The sequence below is a fragment of the Chenopodium album genome, chromosome 18, assembly GCF_948465745.1.
Source record: "Chenopodium album chromosome 18, dcCheAlbu1.1, whole genome shotgun sequence".
Taxonomy (NCBI): Eukaryota; Viridiplantae; Streptophyta; class Magnoliopsida; order Caryophyllales; family Amaranthaceae; genus Chenopodium; species Chenopodium album.
The window spans coordinates 27,762,395-27,788,157 of NC_137851.1; the positions used below are offsets into that span (position 1 = coordinate 27,762,395).

At 39.5% G+C, this 25,763-nt stretch overlaps 1 protein-coding gene across 1 annotated transcript; it reads left to right on the forward strand.

Annotated features, from left to right (window-relative positions):
- The first annotated feature begins 16,511 nt into the window (after nt 1–16,511).
- On the forward strand, nt 16,512–23,676 carry LOC145590729 (VAMP-like protein YKT61). The gene is made up of 6 exons (XM_081647129.1): nt 16,512–16,797; nt 19,046–19,143; nt 20,791–20,895; nt 21,005–21,070; nt 21,750–21,836; nt 23,317–23,676. The coding sequence occupies exons 1-6, from the start codon at nt 16,605–16,607 to the stop codon at nt 23,365–23,367; spliced, it is 600 nt and encodes a 199-aa protein (XP_081503255.1). The 5' UTR covers nt 16,512–16,604; the 3' UTR covers nt 23,368–23,676.
- The last annotated feature ends 2,087 nt before the right edge of the window (nt 23,677–25,763 follow it).

Below are 25,763 nucleotides of genomic sequence, written 5' to 3' on the forward strand. Positions count from 1 at the left end.
CCGCCTTGTGTCTTGTGCTTTATCATCACTCGGTCTTCTTGCCAGCTGGAGGTATGGGAAGCTTGTTATTATCAATCAGATATTGCATGGCTTCTTTTAGTTTCCAACAGTTCTTAGTAGTATGACCCCAACCTTGATGGTACTTGTAGTATGCGTTTGGGTTCTAATTAGGCAACCTCTTTTCAGGTGTGGGATCTTGAATAGGTCCAATGGGAGTAATGAGTCCCTTGGCATGGAGCCGATCGAAGGCAGTATCATAGCTCATCCCAATAGGAGTGAACTCCTTCCTTAGTTCCTTTTTAGGTCCTTCATTATCCATGGCTAAGACTTCATTGAGGTCAAAGGTACTAACATTGTTACTAGAGTGCGTGTTTTCGGAAGAAGAAGGATTATCGTTCTTCTTTCCTTTCCAGCCACTGTTGTTACTATTGTTAGTAGCTTTTTACTTTGCAAGGTCGTCTTCGATTTCAATACCTATGTCATAGACGGCCTTAAAAGTATTCAAGTTGTGTTGATATTTCAAGTACTTTGAATATTTTTCTTGGATGTTCTTGATGAACTTCCTTACAGACTCTTCTTTAGTAGGAACCTCAACCATATTAGCGGAAGTTTCCCTCCACTTGTTGAAGAAAGAGGTGAACCCTTCGTTTTCTTTTTGGTTTAGCATCTCAAGTTGTCTATGCTCTGTTTCAACGTGAATGTTGCACTTATATCTATCTGTGAAAGCGTTTATTATGGAATCCCAATAAGAGGTCTTCTCTTTTTCAAGGGACAAGAACCATTGTTGACAAATGGTTTCTAAAGATAGTGATAACAACGAGTGAAAAGCCTTCCTATCAATCCCCTTAATGTTCATTATAGTTTCGAAAGCTCTCAAATGGAAGTAAGGGTTATCTGTTGGCTTGAACTTAGGGATGTCATTGGCATTGAACCTCTGCGGAAGAATTTCCTTGTCCATTGAGACCCCTTGTAAGTTAATTCCTTGATACTTATAATCGTTGGAAACTTTCTTAAGGCTTTCTTCCATGCGCTCAAGCTGTCGTTGCTTGCTAGGATCGTTAACTTGAAGAACGAGAGTCTTCACCATCTCAGTTAGATTGTTCATGTATTGCCTTAACTCATCAACTTCTTGTTGGGAAGCCATTAGTACGAAGGTGTTGTCCTTGATTAAGCGTCCTTCTCTTCTTGACCAAGTACTGCGGAAAAGGAAGTCATGGATATTTATTGTTAATTGTTTGACTCAAACTCGATTCAACATGTATAGATGGAGAAAGATCATGGAAGAATGAGGGGAATGATATGTATAGAGAAAGCATGTAGAGAGTGGAAAGATGATGTAGATGGAGAGATGTGGAAGAATTTAGGATTAAAGTGGACCCCCAACTCAAATGACGGAAAGAAAATGGTCATGGTGTGAAAAGAAAATGTACAAAGTGTGTGAATACTTGTGAGTGTAAGTGATATGTTCAAGACTCGTGTCATGACCATGGGACTAGACTCAAACAAAGACTAAGTTAAGACCTCACGTATATGCACTAAACTGGACAGGCTGTAGTATTTTAGTCATAACTTTTGATCTGTGAGTCCAAATTGGACGATATCAACTCCAAATGAAAGATAAAACTCGGGGCTACAGATCCATAGGCTATATGACTCGTAAATATTCCTAAAACTTGTGTCATGACCATGGAAAAATCCAGGTTGACTTAAAGGAACTATGACTCGATTTTAGGCGTATTTACTGGCTCAAATTAATTAATTAATTAAGCAAAGTCGTTTAGTCCTTGGTTAGTTTATTTAAGCATATTCATAATTACAAGTCAAACCAAATGGTTAATTTAATCACATGTAAGTATGCACAAGTAGTCAAATAGTCACAACATGATGCAATGAGTTTACAACCTAACCATGGCTCTAGTTCTCTAAAGTTCAAGGATAAGGGTTAGTAAAAGAGGTTCCATGGTTATGAGTCTAGATGCATCGCGCGGAAGCCTTACCTTTGGAAGGGTTGGCGCATATGGATGGGACCCCGCAAGTTAAACTTGCTTCCATGGTTTGGTGAATTCACAAACTCGGATGTACCCGTCTTTGCAATGAGCGTTTGATTGGGTAGATGGAGCATGAATTCCCAGAGGGTTATGGCCATATGTAGAACACATATGGGTTTAGAAAAGTGAGAAAAACTCAATCAGGAAGTAAAATCGAGCAAACAGTACTAGAACTGGTCAAAGCAAGAAGGTAGATTTCTGGCTCGGTATTGGAAGAACTTAGTGTAAGACAATAGGGACCGTTGCAAGACGATCACCCTGTCACCACGCGATATTGTTGTCGCACAGCGACAGAGCCATCGCACTGCAATGGGCACTGTTTTCAAAGCGCCAGTTCTAACATGCCTCAGCAGCTTTCTATTCTTAGAATTTTCCAGTTTTTCGTAGCATTATTTCGATTCTAGTTGTGAAAGATATTTCCCAAATTTCCTACGTGTAAAAATCCTATGTTTTTGACGTATTACAGATGGTCTATCCAATGCGGACCTTTTTATGCATATGCCACAATGTTAATAAAAATTACGCACATGAATACTTAGAACTTTTCGAGTCTCATCCACTCATTCTAAATTATTGCCAAAATAAATTTTAGGAATTAAAATAGAAATCCACCACAGTGGAGTCGCCAAAAACTGTAGGGAATAATTTCAAGCATCCAACACTTGAGCCCCACTGTGATCATACACTTAAGTATGGTGGCGTCCAAAGAGAAGGAAGCTAGAGTAAAAGAGTCGCCAATAAGTTTTAGGAACTTGTAAACCGTTCACAGGGTGAAGGTTACACCCCTTCACGATCCATGAGATCGCTAACTCCATAGTGGTCTGGAACCATGACTAGATATTCGGGGATGAAGGTACAAATCCAACCTAAAAGAGATTGAACCTGCCCTAAAAATAGGCCTCTACTTTATTCTTCTCATATTCATGTGCGCTTTCTGACTAACATACAATCATTATATTAATCCTAAACCTGTTTAATCTATGTTGGTTGAATATTAATGCACAAACAAATCTATTTTTGGCGATCACTGGAATTAAAATCATATTAGCCTAAATAAAATTATTAATTATCTTATTAAGTGTGATTATGAGTATAAGTTCCCTTTAATCCTGCAAGAGAGGGAATGATCAAGCAATAACAATAATATATATCAAACAACATAATAATTATTGATACAACAAATCATCACCATAATAATCTCAATAAAGCATAATAATATTATTAGCAACATCCTAGGCATGATACTAACAAGATTAATAACAAATCCTAGCATGTCACTAAACAATAAAGATCAAATCTTTATCCCTAACATGATACTAACATGATAGAAGAAAATAGGAAGCAACCTAAACATGATACTAGAAAGCAATAAATAATATCCTAACATGATACTAGGAATTAATAAAATCTAAGCATGCTTTCTAAAGATATAGAACAATAAAACTACTTACTTTGTTAACTCGTATCTCTTTCTATCAAAAAAATACACACACTAGTAACTTCAAGGAAAATATTAAATCAAACAATTAATTTAAATAATAGAAATAAGGATTTAGGACCAAACCCTCAGAAATTATCAACCTTTCACGTCTAGGGCGAAGGCAACTTCGAGCTTGGCTAGGTGTGATGTGAATCGGGTCCCCTTTCTTACAACTATCTTTATTGCTTTATTTAGGCACTCTCTTGGTTTTACCTTACTCTTAAAGTGGGGGTTTACAAGTGAGTTTTTAATAATGTTTTTATTATTTTCTTAGTAGTAGTTATGGGGCCTTGGGATTCCAAAGTTGTGTTAATTAGTTAGTGGGCTATCTTGGTTCATTAATTAATTATTAGGAATTTTATCTAGTTTTCTTGCGGAGCAAGTAGGATAGATTTATTTTTCCTATATATACTAGTTGTACGCCTATTATTTTTGTAGGATATTTTTTAGTAAAAAGTTGAGTTTATTGAGCTTTTGCTTGAAGAGAACTTTGTTAAGGTTCAAACTAGCTGTTAACTAGGGTTTTGGGATCGTTGCTCCTAAGATCAAACTTAGAAGTCGTTGCATTCTAAGACTATCCTTCGAATTTCCACCATTAAAATCACTCATATTCCACCAAATTAAAACCGTCAAAAATACGCATCAAATTGGTATCAAGAGCCAGGTTCGTAAGTTCTCTCGACTTACACGATTGATAAGAAAAAAAAAATAAAAACTGTTCGTACTCAAGCGGATAAATTGCAGAATCTGATTGCGGTTGGTATCTGTGGAAAAGGTACTCGTAACTCCTACCTAGTGTTTTATTTGTTGGTTATGCTCTTAATTTGTTTCGTGAGTTAGTGGAATTGTTCGTCAAAAAAGAGTTAGTGGAATTGCTGCCAAATTGCAAAGTATTGAATTAGTTAGAACAATAAATTCTGCCGTCATAATAATTGTTGTATTTGCAGTTATCGTTGTCGGTGGTATACATTAATTGAGTTATTAAAGAATTAAAATAAGTTTGATGCAATTATTCTAATTTAAGGGGATTGTATTTTGGTAATTAGTTGTTTTGTCTGCTTTATCAAAATATTTTTACTGCCTTTGATACGACTTGTTGCATTATTATTATTTTTGGAGATAATTGGCCACGAATAGGACTGTAATTATTGCGATATTATGAGTACTTTAACAAACGAGGATCTTGATACTATGCTTGTTAATATGATGAAAATTTTTAATGCGAGTCTTGAACGAATGAATGAGAAAATTGAGAAGAGTACACAAGAAATTTCTCAAACCAATCAAAGGGTTGAAACTTTGTCTACTCAAATAGTTGGGGAAGGAAGAATAATCAACAATGAACAACCTAGGGGAGTCATGAGAAATTTTCCATTGACAATGATCGAGATTTGAAGTTGTTGCTTTTTAGATTGGGTTCGTCAAATGGAAAAGGTATTTGACTATAAAGGTTTTGATGAGCTAAAAGCCTACAAGGTTGCAAACCTAAAACTGACGAAATATGCTTCTCTATGGTTTGAGAATTTACGTGCCAAGAGATTGAGGGAAGATGATTGTTGTTACTCCCGAACAAGCTGCATTGGCGAAAAAAGTTTGTTTCAAGTGCCAAGGTGTAGGACACATTGCTAGAGATTGTGGCAACAAAGTGACGGTATCCAAGAAGGAACATAGAATGTTGTTGGCTTATCTTGACCAAGAAGAGAAAGGGAAGGAGAGTGCATGTTTGCTCAATACAGAGGAAGAGTTTGATTTTGAAGAGTTTGAGGATCAAGAAAAGATTACTCCTGAACTTGAACATCACCATATTGGTATCTTAAGAAGAGTTTTGCATACTGATTTTTTTCCTCCTACTACACATGAGCAAAGGGAATATTTGTTCCATACTATATGCAAAGTAGGTGATAGAAGTTGCTCGTTAATCATAGATACGGGATCATGCACCAATGTTGCACTCCTTACAAGCTTAATTGGTTACATGATGGAGATGGACTACAAGTTAAAAGGCAAGCTTTGGTGAACTTTTCCATGGGTTCATATACTGATAGAGTGTGGTGTGATATTTTACCTATGACTGCCTGTTCAATACTCTTGGGTCGTCCTTGGCGATATAATTGAGGGGTGTTATTTAATGGTGTTACAAATGTTTATTCAGTGAAGGTTAGGGACAAGAGAGTCCAATTACAGCCTTTACCCCCTAAGGCGCCACCTATTCAAGCTCCTACTACAGAGTTGTTGATTATGCCTAAGCTTGATAAAAAGGAAAGAAGAGCTAATATGTTGTCATTGAGAAACCAACATCCCTTTGAGATTGATGACTATGTTTTCTTATCTTTGAATGCTCAAAAAATCTTTAATAATTCTAGAGGTAAGAATGAACCACTAGAAGAAGGACCTTTCAAGATTGTGCATAGGGAGAATTATGATACTTTTCAAGTGCTTCTTGGAGCGGGAATTTGTGCTACTATGAGGACTAGTGACTTGGTGCCTTGTCTTCCGAACGAAACTTGAGGGCAATTTTTTTTTTAAGAGGGAGGGAATGATGTGAATCGAGTCCCCTTTCTTATAACTATCTTTATTGCTTTATTTAGGCACTCTCTTGGTTTTACCTTACTCTTAAAGTGGGGGTTTTACAAATGAGTTTTTAATAATGTTTTTATTATTTTCTTAGTAGTAGTTATGGGGCCTTGGGCTCCCAAAGTTGTGTTAATTAGTTAGTGGGCTATCTTGGTTCATTAATTTATTAGGAATTTTATCTAGTTTGCTTGCGGAGCAAGTAGGATAGATTTATTTTTCCTATATATACTAGTTGTATGCCAATTATTTTGGTAGGATATTTTTTAATAAAAATTTGAGTTTATTGAGCTTTTTCTTGAAGAGAACTCTATTAAGGTTCAAACTAGTTGTTAACTAGGGTTTTAGGGTCGTTGCTCCTAAGATCAAACCTAGAAGTTGTTGCCTTCTAAGACTATCATTCGAATTTCCACCATTAAAATCACTCAGATCCTTCCATCAAATTAAAACCGTCAAAAATATGCATCAAGATGTGTCTAGAACTCGTGAATGCGGTATTGTGTTTATAAAAAGGCTAGGCTAGAAAGAGGGAGAAGGAATAATCTATTGCTTAAGAGAGAAGAGAATAGAATTAGATGATTGTTGATGACTGAGCTTGTTGATGATTTTGATAATAGGGAAATACGACCCTATTTATAAGAAAAATAGTCCGGAAACGATCAGAAAAAGACCGAATCCAATCTGGAATAAACTACCTCTGTCACAGCGCGACAGGGTCCAGCGCGGGCGCGACAGCTCCATCACGAAGCGATGGTTTTGTCGTTTTGCGATGGTTCACGCGTTTTCTGAAATCCGTACAGAGTCCTTAATCTAATTAAATTCGACTAATTAACTTCCGTACTTATCTTTTAATATCAGATTTAATTCTTTTAAAAACACTTGTTTTATTCTAAAGAAAATTCTTTATTTTTCTAAAAATATAATTATTAATCCTAATTCCACTAGAACTTAAGAGAACCTCCTAGATTATTCTAGAAGATTAAAGTCAATCCTAATGACTTTAGGAATAATAATTAATGGGCCCTCCACTAGATCATTAGGTCATATATAAAACTCGTTTTGGGCCCAACTTAGTATTTTGGCCATAACTTCCTCATTATTCATCGGAATTGGGCTTATAATATATCGTTGGAAAGCTCTTTTTGAACCTAATCCAACTAACCATTATTGGACCCTTATCATGGACCAAACTAAATTGGACTGGACATTTTCATAAATAGAGTACATTTTCGAAAGCAAAAAGAAAGTATTTTCATTAAAACAACCGCATCATAAGACTTTTCACACTTTCACCTTGTTTGATAATCAATGACGTGAAAGATATTCATCACTGGGTTAGGTTTTTGGGGAGACACAATTAGGTGTCTACAGACGCGGGGTTCATTCGGCCATGTAACTTCCCTGACTGGGTTGCGAGTGTTGTGCTTATGAAGAAGCCGAATGGTACCTAGCGCATGTGTGTTGATTACACTGACTTGAACAGAGCATGTCTGAAGGATAGTTATCCACTTCCAAAGATCGACAGTCTGGTAGACTCTACAGCCGGACATGCCCTGATGAGCTTTATGGACGCCTACTCAGGCTTTCACCAGATACCCTTGTGGAAAAATGATCAAGAAAAGACGGCATTCGTCATTGATCAAGGGCTATTCTGTTACAATGTGATGCCGTTTAGCTTGAAGAATGTGCCTGCTACTTTCCAATGAATGATCAATACAGTATTCATTAATCAGATTGGGAGGAATGTAAAGGCGTACATTGATGACATGATATTCAAATCCAAGCAACAGGCAGATCACCTTGCTGACCTCTGAGAAACATTCACCACACTCAGGCGGCACAAGATCATGCTCAATCCCAAGAAGTGTGTCTTTGGTGTTGAGTCTAGGAAGTTTCTCGGATTCCTGATTGACTAAAAGGGGATAGAGGCCAAACTTGAAAAAATACAGGCGGTTATTGACATGCAGTCACCCCACACTATCAAAGAAGTACAGAAATTAACAGGTTGTCTAGCAGGCCTGGGGAGATTCCTCAGCCGATCAGGTGACAAATGCCTCTACTTCTTCCAGGCAATCAGGAAGAAGGATATGTTTGAATGGGGGGATGATGCTGAGGCGGCCTTCCAAAAATTGAAGCAACATTTTCACTCTTTGCCAAGGCTGGTCAGCCCTCTACCCAAAGAGACGCTCTACATGTACCTGGCTGTCTCAGATCATGCCCTCAGTGTCGTTCTCCTTGCTGAAAGAGACGGCACCTAGCTCGATCTATTTCATTAGCCACATTCTCAGAAACGCAAAGCTTCGATACCCCATGGTTGAAAATTTTGGCCTTGCCCTCTATATGGCTGTCAAGAAGTTGAAACCCTATGTCTTAGCACATCCGGTAGTGATCTACACTGATCAATCGATCAAGCGGCGAATGACAACCCTGAAATCATCAGGCCAAATGCTCAAATGGGCTATTGAATTACAAGGTCTGGAAATCACTTACGAACCAAGGAAGGCAATAAAGGGTCAGGCATTCGCTAACTTTATTGTCAAAATGATAAGGCCGGTTGCGCTGGATAACACTAATCAGGTTTGGAAAGTGTATATGGACGGGAGCTCCACTATGAACGGCTGTGGTGCAGGTGTTATATATCAGTCTCCTGAGGGAGATAAGTACGAGCATGCAATAACGAGCATGCAATATGGTTCAAGTTTCAGGCCTCAAATAATGAGGCAGAATATGAAGCCCTGCTAGCCGGCATCCGCATGTGCAAGGCGGCAGGGGCAACTAAGATTGACGCCTCCTCTGACTCACAGTTGGTCGTTAGCCAATACCATGGTGACTATGAGGCCACCCATCCGGCTATGATCAAATATTTGCAGGCGGTCAAAGCTGAGGTCGGGACACTTGAAGAATTCAATCTAAGCCAAGTGCCTCGGTCCGAAAACAACCAGGCGGATGCTCTGTCTAAGCTGGCATCATCCGCCTCATGTGATACACCTCGGTTAGTCTTCTGGGAAGTAATGGAGAAACAAATCATTGAAGAAGATCTCATTGGACTACTAGAACAAACTTCTACCTGGATGGATAACATCCGAGCGTATCTGCTAGACGGCACGTTGCCGGATTCAACTCCAGAAGCAACCGCACTGATAAAGCGTGCAGCCAATTTTGAAATTCGCAGAGGAGAGCTTCTTAAGAAAGGGTTCCTACAACCCCTCTTGAAATGCATCACCCCCGAGAAGGAGCAGGAAATTCTAGAAGATCTACATGCGAGCTTTTGTGCCTCGCATATAGGCGGCAAGTCTCTAGCAGAAAGGGCCAGGCGGCAGGGCTACTTCTGGCCTACCCTTGAGAAAGACGCCATGACATTGGTGAAAAAATGTGAAAAATGCCAAAAATTCGGCAAGCTTATACACCGTCCTATTCATAGCCCAATTCCGTTCGCCAAGTGGCGCATGGACATTCTGGGGCCATATACTCCTACATCAAGCAGGCGGTGGTATATCTTTGTTGTCGTGGATTATTTCACCAAGTAGGTAGAAGCAAAGGCGGTCAAAAACATCAAGACTAAGGACGTCATCTCCTTCATCTGGAAGAATATCATCACCCGGTTCGGGGTGCCTATGTCTATGGTTTTTGACAACGGTCCTCAATTTAAGACGCCTCATCTCAAGACTTAGTTGGGAGATCAAGGGATCTCACATTGCTTTGCATCAGTCGGCCGACCCCAAGCAAACGGCCAGGTTGGAGCCTTCAACAAGTTAATCTCAAACGACATAAAAAAGAAGATTGAAAGGGTTGGCAGCCTATGGGCGGATGAACTACCACACGTCATATGGGCCATCAGAACAACAGCAAAAGGGGCAACTGAAGAGACCCTATTCCTCATGATGTACGGTGCAGAGGCTGTCTTGCCCATCGAACACTATGAGTCGACTCTTCGAATCATGTTATATGACGAAGAGGAAAATTGGGAGGCCATGCGGTTAGCATTAGACTCGCTTCCAGAGTGCAGGGGTAATGCCGCCTTGCGCCATGAGATCTACCGTTTGAGAATGACTAAAGCTTACAACAAGAGAGTGTACAAGCGGCCCCTCAAGGTTGGGGACTTTGTGTTACGGAAAATGGAGGCAGTCGGTAGGGCGAATGAGCAAGGAAGGTTAACCCCAAATTGGGAAGGCCCCTACCGAATCTATGAAGAAGTAAGAGGCGGCACCTACCGTTTGGAGACACCAGATGGTAGGAAGCTACCCACAACTTGGAATGTAGATAACTTGAAAAATTACTACTTCTGAAATTTTGTAAATTTTTTCAAACTCATTAATGAGAAATATGCCTTCTTTCCCAAATTACGTTTATTTATTTTTGCATTCAAGGGCACATGTCTGTGCAAACATACCAAACCCAATACTTTGTGTGATTAAAGGGTTCCGCTTGCACACAGTGCAGACGGCCTGAGCTCAAATTTTTTACTACATTTTAGAGAACCGCTTGTACATTGTGCAGATAGCCGGAATGTAATTCATGAGAACCGCCTGCACAATGTGCAGACGGCCCGAACGCACTTAGCATTTTGAAAAATGCATTAATAAGGACCGACTGCACCACAGTAGTCGGCCTGAATATTTATGATAAGAGGAACCTCCTGCACAATGTGCATACGGCCTGAATCTACTTACCATTTAAGCTAAGTCTCAAAAACTTAGCGGCTAACCATTTTTCTTAAAGAGGCCGAAGGCCGGATATGTTTTATAAAAGTCGTCTGCTCCAACATGAGTATGACCGTCTGCTCCAACATGAGTAAGACAACCGGCGACATCCATTTGGGCGAATTCGTCTAAGAGAGTATCTCCCATTTGGGTGGTACATTGCTCAATAAATCGAAAACAAACGGACATACCGACTATCTGGATTAAGATAACGCTCGCAGCTGTTTGACTTAATCTAATTTGAAACCTAAAAAGTCTAAGTTTCCCAACTGATTCAAAACAGGCGGGAAGCGGCTAACTTTTCATTTTAGAGGCTTAAATTATTATGCGGTACCGCTTGTTGCTGCCTTAAGGCAAGGCAGGCGGCCAGATTCCATATCTCGATTAAAAGTTTAAGTCCAAAGACTTAATAATTCATTGATGCCTATGGCCGGATATCTCAAGCGCATTCCTATCTACTTATGATGGCCGAATGTCCGCTTGGTTTGGGGCAATCACCACAGTGAGATTGACTTAGAAACCGATCATACTCTTTTAAGTATCAACAATTTCTAAGTCAATCAACCCACCTTTCGAAACCAAGCAAATATCCGGCCAGGGGCAAAGACATCCGAGCCAATGATTGAGCGACACCTGTCACAGGCACCACATGGCATGCCACGTGACCCCTGTGAGGGCAAATGATTTGGGTATTTCTACCCCGCCACGTGGCACAATGTGAGCTTGCCACGTGTCACCTGAGAAGACCTCCAAATGGACCTCTCAGAGGCAGACACGTGTCAAGCAGATATCCCCCCAGGAATTGGCGGCCTTTAAGGCCCAATTCTCAAGATAGCCGCAAAACGGCGCAGCCCAAATCCCTAGGTCATCAAATCCTAGGGTAGGGCACGTTTTTCTAGGATTCCTATAAATAGGGAGATTTCCCCATTTATTGGGACACGTCTTAATCATTACATCATTTATTTCTCTCGAAAATAGAGAACACCTGATCTCGGAATCCGAGAAGATATTTACTTTCCGCACGTTTTACTCCGAATCCGTACTAACTTAACCTTCGGAGGCGGACCTCTGAATATCCGGAGCTCCGTTGTTTTGCAGGTACAGGCGGCTTAGTTGGACCCAGTCTTCGAGTTGTAACTCTCCTAAGGGACACAAAAACCCCCGAAATATTTGGCGTCGTCTGTGGGGCAAAGAAATCCGGTAGCACAAACAATAGCATAGTATACAACAAGTTATAAAAAATTGAAAGCTTTAAAATTTTAAGGCAAGGCATCAATATGAAACTGGTCAGATTGACTAGAAGCTTCATTAAAATAAAACAGTCGTCCCTTAGGATGACTGAAAGAGTTAACCAGTAAAATCGGGAGAAATTGTTGATTCACCAGACCCCCTGGTCGGTAAAGATACACAAATACTCGGCACGCAGGCCGGAAATGAAAATACTTGGCCATTCAGCCGGAGAAAGATTCCTAAAAAGCTTAAAAAGATCAGGAGTGGTTTTCAGTATTAACAGCCGTATCATCCTTGTTGCCCCCTTGAGGTTGTCCATTGTCGTTTCCATCCTCCTCTTGATCATCATCATCCCTGAGAACGACTCGTCTGAGGAGTCAGATGCATCAGTACCTCTGGCCGCTTCCTCTTCCGCCTCCTTCATAAGCCGGGCGTTAAACTCATCATTGGCTACGTCAAACTTAGTCTTCCAAGTTTGGTAGTCAGAGTCCGGCTGCAATGATTCCCAAGCCATCTGCATGATGGAGTCATAGTCCTCCATCATTTGTTTGACTAGGTCTTTTTTCTCTTCCTCAGCCAGGGACTTATATTTAGACTTGAGCTGGGTTTCTTGGTTCTGCAGCCGACCCTTAAGTTTATCAACCTGCCCCTACAGGCGGCCCGCCTTCTTGTCCGCCTCCTCAAGAGGCTCCAGCTTAGCCCTGAGGGCCTTGACCTCATTTTGAAGCTCGGTTATCCGCCCCCTCGCTGCATCCAAGTCTTGCTTGACCTACAGATTTGCAATCGCCTAGGAATACATCATATCAAGTATCAGTAATTCATTTTGAGCAATCTCAAACTGCGCAGTGTCTAATGAGGAGGCAGCCCTAGCTTTAGCAGTCGTTACCTCTTTGGACTTATCGTTGATTGGCTTTTTAAGCCCATTTACGCGCAGCATAGCCTGCATTCGGCCAACATTGAGAATGGTCAGTATCAAACGGCCATTTCCATCACCCAAGATGAAATATCACAAATAAAACATCATAAGTATTTTACCTCACAGAGAAGCGCCAAGATGGCGTTGAGGTTAAGGGTGCCGACTCCTCTCACAGACGCCTTGTCCTCCGGATCAAGTGCCCTCAGCATTTGCTTGGCCATCTGAAGGACAGTCGACCTCTGGGTTTCTCTGCACAAACAAACATTGTAAATAAAGTTGGCCGAAAGGTCTGGTGCCTTTTGAGGAACTAGGCGCCTGTTCACTTTACTTAACAGCCTAAGGTAAAAGGTTAGTGATTATACCTTCCGCCTCCTCCTCCCTGACGGTCTTGCTTCCGCCTGCTGCTGTGCCGACAACAGTGTTGAGTGTCTTGCCACTCTTTGATACCTCAGGGGCATCCGGCTTCAGGGGTGTCCTGTTGGGGGTGGAGTCGTCATGAGCCTTCCTAGGCTTATGGGAAATGTGTTTCCTGGACTTTCCAGAAACGCCCACGTCATCACCCGACTTCTTTTGAAGCTTCGGGTGGAGGGAGAGGTTTTGGATGATCTACCCTGCATAGAATACACCAATTAGTATTCATGTGGCCTCAAGAAATCTCAACCCAAGTTTAGTGGGAAAATTCCTCACCTTAGGAGCTCCACTTGTCGGCTGCTCCTCATTGGTCCGTTTGCCCAGAATGGACGAACGGTAATAAGCTGCAGAATGTGCAGCCGACTTCTTTGATCCCGAGATTTTTTCCATCGCTTTGTCTGCACAAGAAAGACAAGAGTTAGAAACTAAGTAAAAATCAAGAACAACAAAGTAAAATAAAACCAAGCGGCCTACTACCTCTCGGCCTCTCAGTACTTAGACCGCAAGCGGCCAAATACGTCCCGTCAGATAGCCACTCATGACGAGGAATGTAGCTTTGCGGGGTGACCTCCTTCTCCCCCGTCTCTTCATTAGTTCGAACGGCCACAGTTTATAGACCTCGATCCAATATCTGCTCCCGCGCCTGCCTTGGGACAGGCGGCAGAGCTTTCTTCTTAGTAAGGAAAGGAGGTTACGGTTCCACCGGTTGTATCTCTTGTTGCGCAGGCGGTCGGGGGAGGAGACTATGTAAAATTTCTTCCTCCACTCCTTCCATTTGGATTCCTTCCCCACCGCCATCATGTAACCCTTATGGCTAGTAAGGATGAACCATCTGGCTCCGCTTGATTGAGGGGTCTTTCTTAGATAATGCATGTGGGCGAATGCTTCAAAGCTAGGATCCACCTCCAGCATTTCACAGGCGGCAACGTAGCCCATGATGTTGACCCAAGAGTTCGGGGCTAGTTGCCAAATACCCAGTTGGTATCCATCTAGAATCCTCTCCACGGCCGGATGGAGAGGGAAGCGCAGACCAGCTTGAATGGCCGCCTCATAACAGCCGAAGCATTGGTCATCATAGCTGGCCTTCTCTGGCCAGACGAATGTGTCCACAGCGTCCGGCACAGAGAGAATAACCCCATGTCCCATGACATGTTTAGAAATGAACTTCCCAAAGTCCTCCGCCATTTTCTCCCGCCTGCCTTTGGGAACATGCAAATTATAAGGAGCACGTTCCAACCAACGTGAAGCAAACGGTTCTGCCCATCCTTCCCCCCTGTCCACTAACAGAGACTCTCTAGCAGAATTTTAATTTTGAACGCGCCTCCTCCGAGTCAATGGAGGCGTTGTCAGAAGATGATGAATCAGAGTCATCATCGGAGCTATCGTCCAATTTGGGGGCCTGTTGGCTAGTGCCAGTAATGTCCTCCCCCATTTCCTCATCCGGCACCGAATCATTCAGCCCGGGAACTTGTCGTTCATTATCAAACTCCTCTAAAATCGAGGAGCTTGGGGTGCTAGTAGCACTAGGTGGATTATTATAGACTTCGGTAACAAGCGCCCTAATGGAGCCTTCTGAGTATACGGTCGAGCTTTTCCGAATGGTATCAGGTACCATCCATCCTATACGTCCTACTGGTTTGCTTCATTCTGGTCATGGTGTCCTGCACAGACACGGTCGAATTTGGAGAAGTTCTCAAAGGGGAGTCCTCGAATGAGCATTCGGCACTCCTAGTTCTAGATTCAGCCGTCCCTGGTGACTGGCTAATCGCTAACCTAGGCCATGCCAGGTGCGTTTGGGAAACCATTTACGAAAAAAGAAAAGAAACAAAGATTAAAAAAGGAAGAACAGATGGTTACCTTACTAAGTGAAGGTAGGATGAGCCGCTTGGAAGATCTGGTCGTCTGCTTACAGGCGGACTGGTGGCCAAGCGTCAGATGCTTTCACAAAAGAAGACAAAGTTCTCAAAGTCAAAGATTCAAAAGATTCTCTCTAAAATTCACGCAAACGTGTGAATACGAGGGAGGGGTCAACCCCTATTTATAGAAAGGGTGAAAAGTTTAGGGTAAAAACCCTATATTCTACCCATGGTAAACGGTAAAATGCCGAGCCAATGATTGAGCGACACTTGTCACAGGCGCCACGTGACCCCTGTGATGGGCAAATGATTTGGGTATTTCTACCCCGCCACGTGGCACAATATGAGCTTGCCACGTGTCACCTGAGAAGGCCTCCAAATGGACCTCTTAGGGGCAGACATGTGTCAAGTAGATATCCCCCCAGGAATTGGCGGCCTTCAAGGCCCAATTCCCAAGGTAGCCGTAAAACGGCGTAGCCCAAATCCCTAGGTCATCAGACCCTAGGGTAGGGCACACTTTTCTAAGATCCTATAAATAAGGAGATTCCCCTATTTATTGGGACACGTCTTAATCATTACATCATTTATTGCTGTTGAAAACAAAGAAAACCTGATCTTGGAATCCGAGAAGATATTTACTTTCCGCACGTTTTACTCCGAATCCGTACTAATTTAACCTTTTGGAGGCGGACCTCCGAACATCCGGAGCTCCGTTGTTTTGCAGGTACAGGCGGTTTCGTTGGACCCAATCTTCAAGTTGTAACTCTCCCAAGGGACACAAAAACCCCCGAAATAATATTCATTACATTTTTTTTAGAGGAAAAAGTAATGTTCATTACATAATATTATCATAACTTATATTAATATTACCGATGTTCTTTAAACATAAAAAAAAATATAAAACTTGATGTTCTTTAGAAAACAACTAGTATATGATCTTTACAAAATAACTACTTATTCTTTCCGCGTTTTTAGGGCATGTTCACATTTACTGAATTGAGATGAGTTGAACTGAATTGAACTTAACTGAATAGAGCTGAAATGAATATTTTATGAGAGAAGGAAATTAGGAGTTGAACTGAACTGAACTGATTAGAGCTGAACTGAACTAAATTGAACTAAACTAATTGGATTTGAATTGAACTAAACTGAACTAAAATTAAGATGAATTAAACAGGCATATATCAAACATGGTATAATTGCCTGTACCTTGAAATTTTCAATATTATTCGTGTCTTTCCATAAAATTAAATTTAAAAAATAAAAACTAAAAAAATAAAAATTATTCGTGTCTTTTTGATATTGAAAACGCTAATAAAAATCATCTGAGTTTTGTAGAGAGAGAAAACTGGAAACCGACGATCTCTAGAGAGAGAAAATCAAGAACTGAGGATGAAGATCACGGCAATTGTGGTTCTGAAATGCGGGTCTAGCGAAGAAAACCCGATAATCTTAGCAAATGCATCTGATGTCAGTACATTCGGATTCTTCCAGAGATCCAGCGTTCGTGAATTCATCGTCTTCGTCTCTCGTACCGTTGCCAAACGCACCCTTCCTGGCCAACGTCAATCTGTTCAACATGAAGGTTTCTTTTTGTTCTTTTATTGATGATAATTGTTTCCAATTTTAGTTTCGAAATCCAGTTTTTTTGATTGATTTTGTTATAATTGATCTTGTTGATTGTCTGTTTTTGTGAGCAACTATGGATAGTTGAGCTTGGTGGGTTTAGGATTATTCGATTTTGGGTTGATTGAAATGTTTGTGCCTTGATTTAATGGATTTGGAATTGAATTTCAACGATTAGTATAGCAAAGTTGTTTGATCATTAGTTTTTTTAGGATCAGCTCTAATGTTCAAATAATATGCTTAAAATTAAATTGCTCATTGAAATTTTCGGTGAGTATTGCCGGAAAATGACTGATGCTACGCTTCCGGTCATCGCTTCCCGGCATGAGATGCTTGAGTGTCTTGAATTGGGGCCTGATTTTTGTGATAGAATCAGCAGCGATGCGATCAGGGCAGTTGCCATTTCCCGAGGTTGAGGAGGCTCAGGTTATCTGAGGTAAGAGAAATTGACTCTGACTATCAATGCCCTTGCTAAAAATTGTGTCAATTTGTGTGATATTGGGTTTATGGATAGTTTGAAAGTTGATGAATCTGCTTTGGGTAATTTGGGCTCACTTAGATTTTTATCTGTTGCTGGGACATCTAATTTGAACTGGGGTTTGGTGTCTCATTTGGAGTAAGTTGCCTAATTTAGTTGGGTTGGATGTTTCGAGGACTGATATTATTCCTACCGCGGTTTCGAGGGTGATGTTGTCTTGTCAGAGTTTGAAGGTGTTGTGCACTTAATTGTACAAATGTTGAGGAAGATGCTAACTTTGTGACAAGCAGTCATGTGAGTAAAGGTAAGTTGTTGTTTTCCCTGCTTAGTGATATATTCAAAGAAGTAGGTTCATTATTCGTCGATGATTCAATGAAAGGGTGGAATGTGTTTTTGGATTGGAGGGATACCGAGAGTAAAGATCAGAAATTGGATGACATTATGACTTGGCTCAAATGGGTTCTTTCGTTTTCGCTTTTGCGAATTGATGAGTGTAATCCTCCTGGTTTGGATAACTTTTGGGTCAGTCAGGGTGCTACATTGCTGCTCAGTTTGATGCAGAGTTCACAGGAGGATGTTCAGGAAAGAGCAGCTACTGGGCTTGCTACTTTTGTGGTTATTGATGATGAAAAACTAGCATTGATGGACAAAGAGCAGAAGCAGTTATGCAGGGTGGGGGTGTGCAACTTTACAGTGCTGTGTTTCAAAGACTATTTCATCGCCATCAGAAAGATGGTATAGGAGAAAGGTGACCAGAAAGAACGTCAAGCGAGTGGTGATATTCTCTCATAACTTCAGGGTCATCAACCCTTGGGCTCGATACCGCTTCACTTATTGGATGTTGACCTCTAAGTTGCACCTTTTAAGTGTACCATAATTTGTGTTTGCTGCTTTGGTTGATTAGTGTTCTAGCTAAAGAGTAATTTGATTGATGAAATATGTTGAATGATTGAAAATTCATACAGAGGTTACCTTGTTTCAGCTATAATAGGAATGTCAAATACTACGTATATGTATAAATATGTTCAGGATTGCTATTAGGGTTTGATATCACTATGCTTATGAATTCAGCGGTTGGCAGTTGCCCTATGAATGAGTCCTACAAGTGTTGTTACTTGAGTTTGCTGTTTTGGTTGAGTGATTTTGCTAAAAAGAAAGTGTGATTTTGAAGGATAATGCTAATAGTTGAACATTCACATCTTTTTCTTGTTCAACTTTAGGGCATGCTTGTATTGAGGGAAATGTATTACTAGGGTAATAAAAGTCAAATTAAGCAAAATGAAAGTAAATAGGGAAGGAGGAGATAGTATTGGTGTGCTTGTAAGAAAATTTATTTAGTGATTGTGAGGTATGCTCATTTTGGGGGTAATAATTACACTAGGGGCAGGGTGTGTAACTATCACCCTCATTATGAAGGTAATAATAATAATAATTCCTCCGCCTCTCACTTTTACTCATAGAATAACTACCTTATGTCATTTGTAAACACCATACCCTCTACAACAACACCTCTATTTACTTATGTTTTTTCAAGTTTGACTTTTATTACCCCCTTAATATATTACCCCCAATCAAGCATGCCCTTGATGGGATTGTCAGATTTATGTTCAGTATTAGCTTTTATGTAATTTTTTCTTCTTTTGTGTGTGTGTGAGAGATTGAGTTTCTTTTATTATTGGTTCTGAACCTCATTTGTTTTTTGTTTTTTTTTTTTTCTTCTTTTGATCAGAATACAAGGTGCATGCTTACAACAGAGGGGGCCTTTGTGCATTGGGTTTTATGGATGACCCCTACCCAGTCCGGAGTGCATTTTCACTGCTAACCCAGGTACCTTGGCCGGTTACATGTATAATTACTTTCTGATGGCATAGACAATAAGCCTCTGCTGGTAGCTCATCTGCTTATATATTCACACAAGTGCATAATGGTGCTAAATTTACAATTTGAACATAATTGTGGATAATTGTGTCTTTACTCATCAAGTATTGTCTGTCAAATTGATCTAACAGTTGGTGACACGGGAACATGTGTAACATTGGGGTTAGCAATGTGGCTGTTGACACATACCATGTCTTCAAACCAACAATTGCTTTATATTAGGTGAAGATGAAATTAAACTGGAATTGTTATTTGAATGAGCTATTGATGAAATGGAAGGATAAAACCTTGTGGACTTTTTTTGGCATTAAGATCCATTTTGATTGGGGGCCTTGTTGGTTTCTTGTTCGTTGAAATGAAGATGCCCATAGGAGCTTGGTTGACATGACAATCAGGCATATACAATTAGTGATCTGCCCACTTTTCTAATACTTTCCCGATTGTCAGAAGAGTGATTGGGGGAGGGGGGGGGGGGGTAAGGGGGACGAATAATTGTCACCGAATTTCATCCATTCTTGACAGTTTATGAAGTAATTTACTAATTTGTAGATCAAAGGGTTCAAATGGTAAAAACTTGTATTTTGTCTTTTATAGATAAAATTTTGAATGTAAGGCTTTGTTGAAATGTTTGGGTGTGTCTGTGTACAGTTAATTCACGTTTCCTTCTGTCTTCTCCTATAATTCCTAACCGCACTTGTCGGTCTTCATCTGCAACTGTGTAGCTAGTAGTATTTCCTAACCGCACTTGTTGGTCTTTATCTGCAACTGTGCTAGCTGGTAGTATCTCCTAAGAGTCCTAACACACACACACGCGCGCGCGCGCATACACATGCACACACCCACACACATCCCCACGCGTACGCGCACACCCACACACACACACATGAGACTGTCTTCTAGATTATCTTACACTTTAATCTCTCTTTTTTTTATTATTTTTATTTTTTATTTTTGGTGGTGTGTGTGCTTACTAGTTTCTTCCTTCCTCATTTGCTCTCTATTGTTTTTCCCATTTCATTGATAATGTTTATCCTTTCTTTACCCCCCAATCACTCTTGTAAAATAGATTTAAGAATTCATGTTGTATGCTTTATTGTAATTGTAATTTTGAGTATCGTATCCTCCAAGCCAGTTTACTAGTATTACATTGGGTATGGGTTTGCAATTCAGTTAGTGGTTCATGGAGGGTGGGGGTTCATTTGGTAACATTATATCCCCTTGAAATACGTATAATTTTGTTTTATATTTTACGAATCTTTTGGTGAGTTAAGACGACGTACGAAGTAAGTTAAATACTTGTTCTTCATTGTAATGTAGCAATGCCCACCTTAGTATTCCCCCTTCTTGCAGATGTTGGAATAAGGATCCTATGTTATTTATTGCCTATTTACAACAATCTACTTTTAGTTTAAGATAATTTGACCTGCAAATTTTCAACTGGTATTGTTAGTGACACTATTATATTCTAATGCATGCTTTGTGCCCCCCCCCCCCCCCCCCCTCTCTCTTGTTTCTATTTTTGACAATTTGACAAAGTAACCGTAGCAATTGAACTACTTCAATCCATGGATGGTTATTGATGTTAATGCTTTGTAGGTGTTAGATGAATACCAAAAGGCATTTGGTGACTCATGGAAAGGAGTAACTTCTGATAGTACACAACCATGGCCTTATTTGAATGATGCTTTGGCCAAGTACCAGGTACTTCTGTGTTGGCATTTTTAATTAGACCATTATGTTGAGTGAGGTATTTTAAATGTATATGCTATTTGAGGCAGAATTGATCATGGTTTCTTTTACTAATCTACAGGACCCAGCTGAAGCTGATAAGCTACTGAAGATTCAAAGGGAGCTGGATGAAACTAAGATTATTCTTGTATGAAATTTGCACTGTCATCTTAGTAACATAGCCTATTTTAATATGTCCTTTGCTTGCTAAAACTGTGATTTGACAGCTTGTATCTTACGTTCCATTTATTCTATTAACCTTATTATCTACTTGGCACCAACTCTTAAAAGTTTGCATTGCCTTGCTTCACATATACATACCTTTACAAGTACTTGTCAACTGAATTTATGCCGTTTTTGTTTTGTTACATACATTTTTAGGTACAAAAGCTTTTATCAGTCTCTGCCCACCTTCATTAATTAAAGCAGCAGCTTTTGGTTATGTAATATCAAATTTGAACCATTTGAGATTTTGAGTGTAGTTATCTGAAAAGATTTGGTAATCCTAAAAAGCTATGTCAATGCTAAGAGTTTTTTTTTTTTTTTTTGTGACATGTATTACTTAAATATGTATATATATACACTTGCAACTGTAATACTGCTCATCCGACAGTTCCTTTTTCTGCAATGTGATGATTGGGTAACCAAATAAGAAATATAGTGTGCTTCATGGTCAAAATGCATACAAGGTCATTGTTGGTAGGTGTAATGGCACTATTGCAGGAATGAGTTTGCTTAGTACTCTCTTTTATTTCTTTCAATTTGATTGCCTGATAATTTTAAATTGTTTTTTTAATTAATTCATTTTTTTTTTCTTTTATCTGCAGCATAAGACAATTGATAGTGTCCTAGAGCGTGGTGAAAGGCTGGATAGCTTGGTAGAAAAGAGTTCAGATCTTAGTGCTGCATCACAGGTGTTTATTAGATCATTGCTCGTAACTTTTAGTTATTTTTAAGTTTGGTGTTTGCTTGTATGTATATATTTCTTGCAAGTGGTGTTTGCTCCTTGTACTTCTGCCAGATATGCATGTGTTTGAGAATTTGCTGCTCTTTATATTGTCCTACATTCTACAAGATGTGGTTGATCTATCGCATAGGTGTCCCATTGCCAATCCACATTGTACCTTGGTGGCAATTTTATCGAAGAAAATAACTGTTATTTTTTTATAACCAACAAGCCTCAAAAATAAATTCCTATGATTTTGTGATTTATCTTTTCACAGATGAACATAGGAAATTATTCAAGATAAACTGTTCATTTTGTTATTCTAGCCGGCCTGAACCTTTGGGTAGGCTCTGCGGGAACAACAATAGCTGCAATCATTTAATCTCTTTATCAAGTAAGGTTAAATGTTTTGTCTTGTGTCAATGTGTAAGCTAAGGTTTTAACTCAATTACTCAAATTAGATAATATTGTGTGTGTGTGTGCAGCTTTTTTTGGCGTTGTACATCCATCAGAGCTCTCATGATTTGTACCAAGATTTAGATATTTGGATGCAATAAAGATACCCACCTTGGTTTTCTCTTTTGAGATTTAACTCAAAACAAGATCTAAGACGAAAAGTCCAGAAAGGATCTGAAATTAACACTCTGAAAAACAATTATTAAGTATATAGGATTACGTACATAGAAAAGGAGAGATTGGGGTCGGGGGGGGGGGGGGGGTGGTTTGGAGCCAAACAAGGGAAAACTAACTTGCAATTGCGGTTTTCCTTGCAAATATGTTTTTTTTATGAAAACTAATTTTTCATTGAATATGTTTTACATTAAACCAAAAGGGGCCTAAACCATGCTAGATGTGTAATCACCTTCTTTTAGACTTTAGAATGGGAGAATGAAGTGTTGGAAATAAATAATTAAAGAATGAGAACAGGAGTTTAGGTTTGTGTTTTGAACAAGTATGAGTTCAAGAGTTATCACAAACTTTCATATGTGGTTGGCCACATCGTGTGGTCGGCCACATTGCCACTTAGGGGATACTCGATCCGGTCACGGGATACTCGGTTGGTATACTCGATTGGTCAAGGGTTACTCGGTTGGTCAGAGGTACCACATGGTTTGGCTAGCCACACACAAAACACATTGCAATGTTATTGGCTATGGAAATTTTATATGTTATCTTGTTTCGATGATAATTAGTTTGATGGTTTAAATTGAAATTGTGATATGCATGACAAACAAGAATTTATTTAGCTTGAAGCTCAATTTTTCTTTTTCTCTTTTTTTTTTTTTTTTTTTTTTTTTTTTTTTTTTTTTTTTTTTTTTTTTATTTTATTTTTGGGCATCAAAGTTGTGACGGTTTAGCTCAAGTGTTGGGAAAAATCTTTATCTTTTATTAATTGCAACTACAATGCCATTATGACTTATGGTAACAAATTTTTGTTTTTTGCACAGATGTTCTACAAGCAAGCAAAGAAGACCAACTCATGCTGTACAATATTATGAGTTTTTATAGAGGGATTTTATGCAACTAATGCTGCTCTAGACTGCTAGACAGTTCAACATACAAATGTGGAGACGATGAAGAATGGGGACTTTCATCTGTTCATACAAATCACCTATTATATTTTGTGGAATGGAATTAGTGAAATATATTTTTGTAATTTCTCCCTTTTTTCCTGGATTTAAACTGTTGTAGTTTGTAACGTATAGTTGAACGGTGTCAGCTTGTGCATCTCCACATTCCAGATGGATTTATCGATGTTTGTTTGTAGAGAGGTGATTTTAATATGTGATCTTAACTACTTATGTGTATCTCTTTACACGGATAATGGCGAAAACTTGTGTGGATACATTCTTGCTTTTAAAATTATGATGTACATAGATTCTTGCAAAGAAGTTACCCCTATCTCTTGTAGCTAGATCACTTGGGCATAACTATATGGTAGAGGGGTGGTGTATTTTTTATTTTTTTATTTTTTTTATGACATATGCTTAATAGATGAAAAGTTAGAAGCACCGCATTATTGGGAGTTGGGACAACCGTAAATCACCGGCTTCATAGTTAATTACTGCTTTTGTCCCTATTTTTTTGCCCCATTGATTTTTACGGTCTTCAAGACGTGTCTTTAAACGCACATATCTTCATTTTCGTACACGTAAAATTATAAAAACTTGATATTAATAAAATGAGAAGCTATTGCGTGCGGATGCCCGCACGCAAATTTTCGTGCAAATGACTTGGCTGATATGTTTTACTTGTTGGTTGATATGTTTCATGTATTGGCTAATATGTTTCATTATTGGCTGATATGATTTTTGTGTTGGCTAATATTTTTTTTGTTGGCTGATAAATTTTTTTTCCCTCTTGTTGGTTGATATCAAACATCATTTGACTTATATGTTTCTTTCGTTGGCTGATATATTTATTTTGTTGGCTGATATGTATATTTCAATTGTTGGCTTATATGTTTCATTTTGTTGGCTAATATGTTTATTTTGTTGGCTTACTTGTTGCTTTTGTTTACTAATTTCATCCTTTTGTTGGCTGATATGTTTGTTCGGTTGGCTGATAAGTACCTCTTGTTGGCTGAGATGTATCTTTTTGTTGGCTGATATGTATCTTTTGTTGGCTAATATATTTATTTTGTTGGCTGATACGGTTTTATCAATATCTTTAATGTTGACTTATATCAAACATCAATTGGCTGACATGCTCATTTAATGGCTAATATGTGTTAATTGTTGCCTAATATAATTTACAACAATACAATTATTTTATTTTCTTCTCTCTCCTCTTTCCCTCACTTCCTCTCTTTCTTTCTCTATCATTCAAATGTATCGGCCAACCCAAAATGCTCAAAATCAAACATCAAATACGAAATGCTCTGCTCACTCCATCACTCTTCACCGCCTCCACCACCCACTTTGCCACTACTCGTTGCCTCTCCTCCGCTGCATTTCCCTCTCCACCACCACCACTCGCGCCACAACAACCGCTTCAACGCAAACAACAATAGAAATCACAAATTCACACCACCCCCAAACAACTATAGCAGTCACCAACCACCTCCAAATTCACACCAACCCCAAACAACCATAGCAACCACCAACTCGAACGATTTGCAGCCCTCAACATCACCGCCAAATCGCAAATTTGTAGCAGCGTCGAAGGGGTGGAGATCTTCACAATTGCCGGTCGTAAATCGCACCACCAAATCGCAATAGCACGTACCAAATTGCAAATTCATAGATTCAGTCGCAAATCGCACCACCAAATTGCAAATTGTTTCTTCACATCTAAAATTGAAACCCTAGAATTGGAGGTTTGAAAGAGGAGAGAGAAAGGGCACCCAACTTTTCTAATTTTCAGAGAGAATAATCTGGAGAAAGGAGGAATGAGTATGTATGCCGCACAAACTGTTGGGTGCGGGTGCCCACACCCAATAGTTTGCGTAATAAAATATACAATGAGCCGAATCTAACAAGATCACTCATGACTATATTAACTCTTATACTATCTCCGGTTCTTTTTACTTGCAACTTTTGCCATTTTTGGATGGTTCACATTACTTGCAACTTTTTTTTTCTTTCCTTTTTGGTAAGTTTTTAGGGTTGAATTTACCATTTTACCCTTACTTTTTTTTAAAATCAACTTAGTTAAACTACTAACCTAATCTAATTATACTAACCTATTGATTAATTAAAATAACCATTCTCACCAAAATTACCCCATCTCTTTAAATTCCCCATCACCCCAGCCAACAGAATTGATTGCTTTCTGCATTCAATTCATCTGATGAATTTGGTTGAGTTCATTTATTCTGGAGATTTCTCCAGAATAAATCCCTCCCCCCAAACCATAGTTCATCCTTTCTCACTCCTCCCCCTCAGCCGAATTC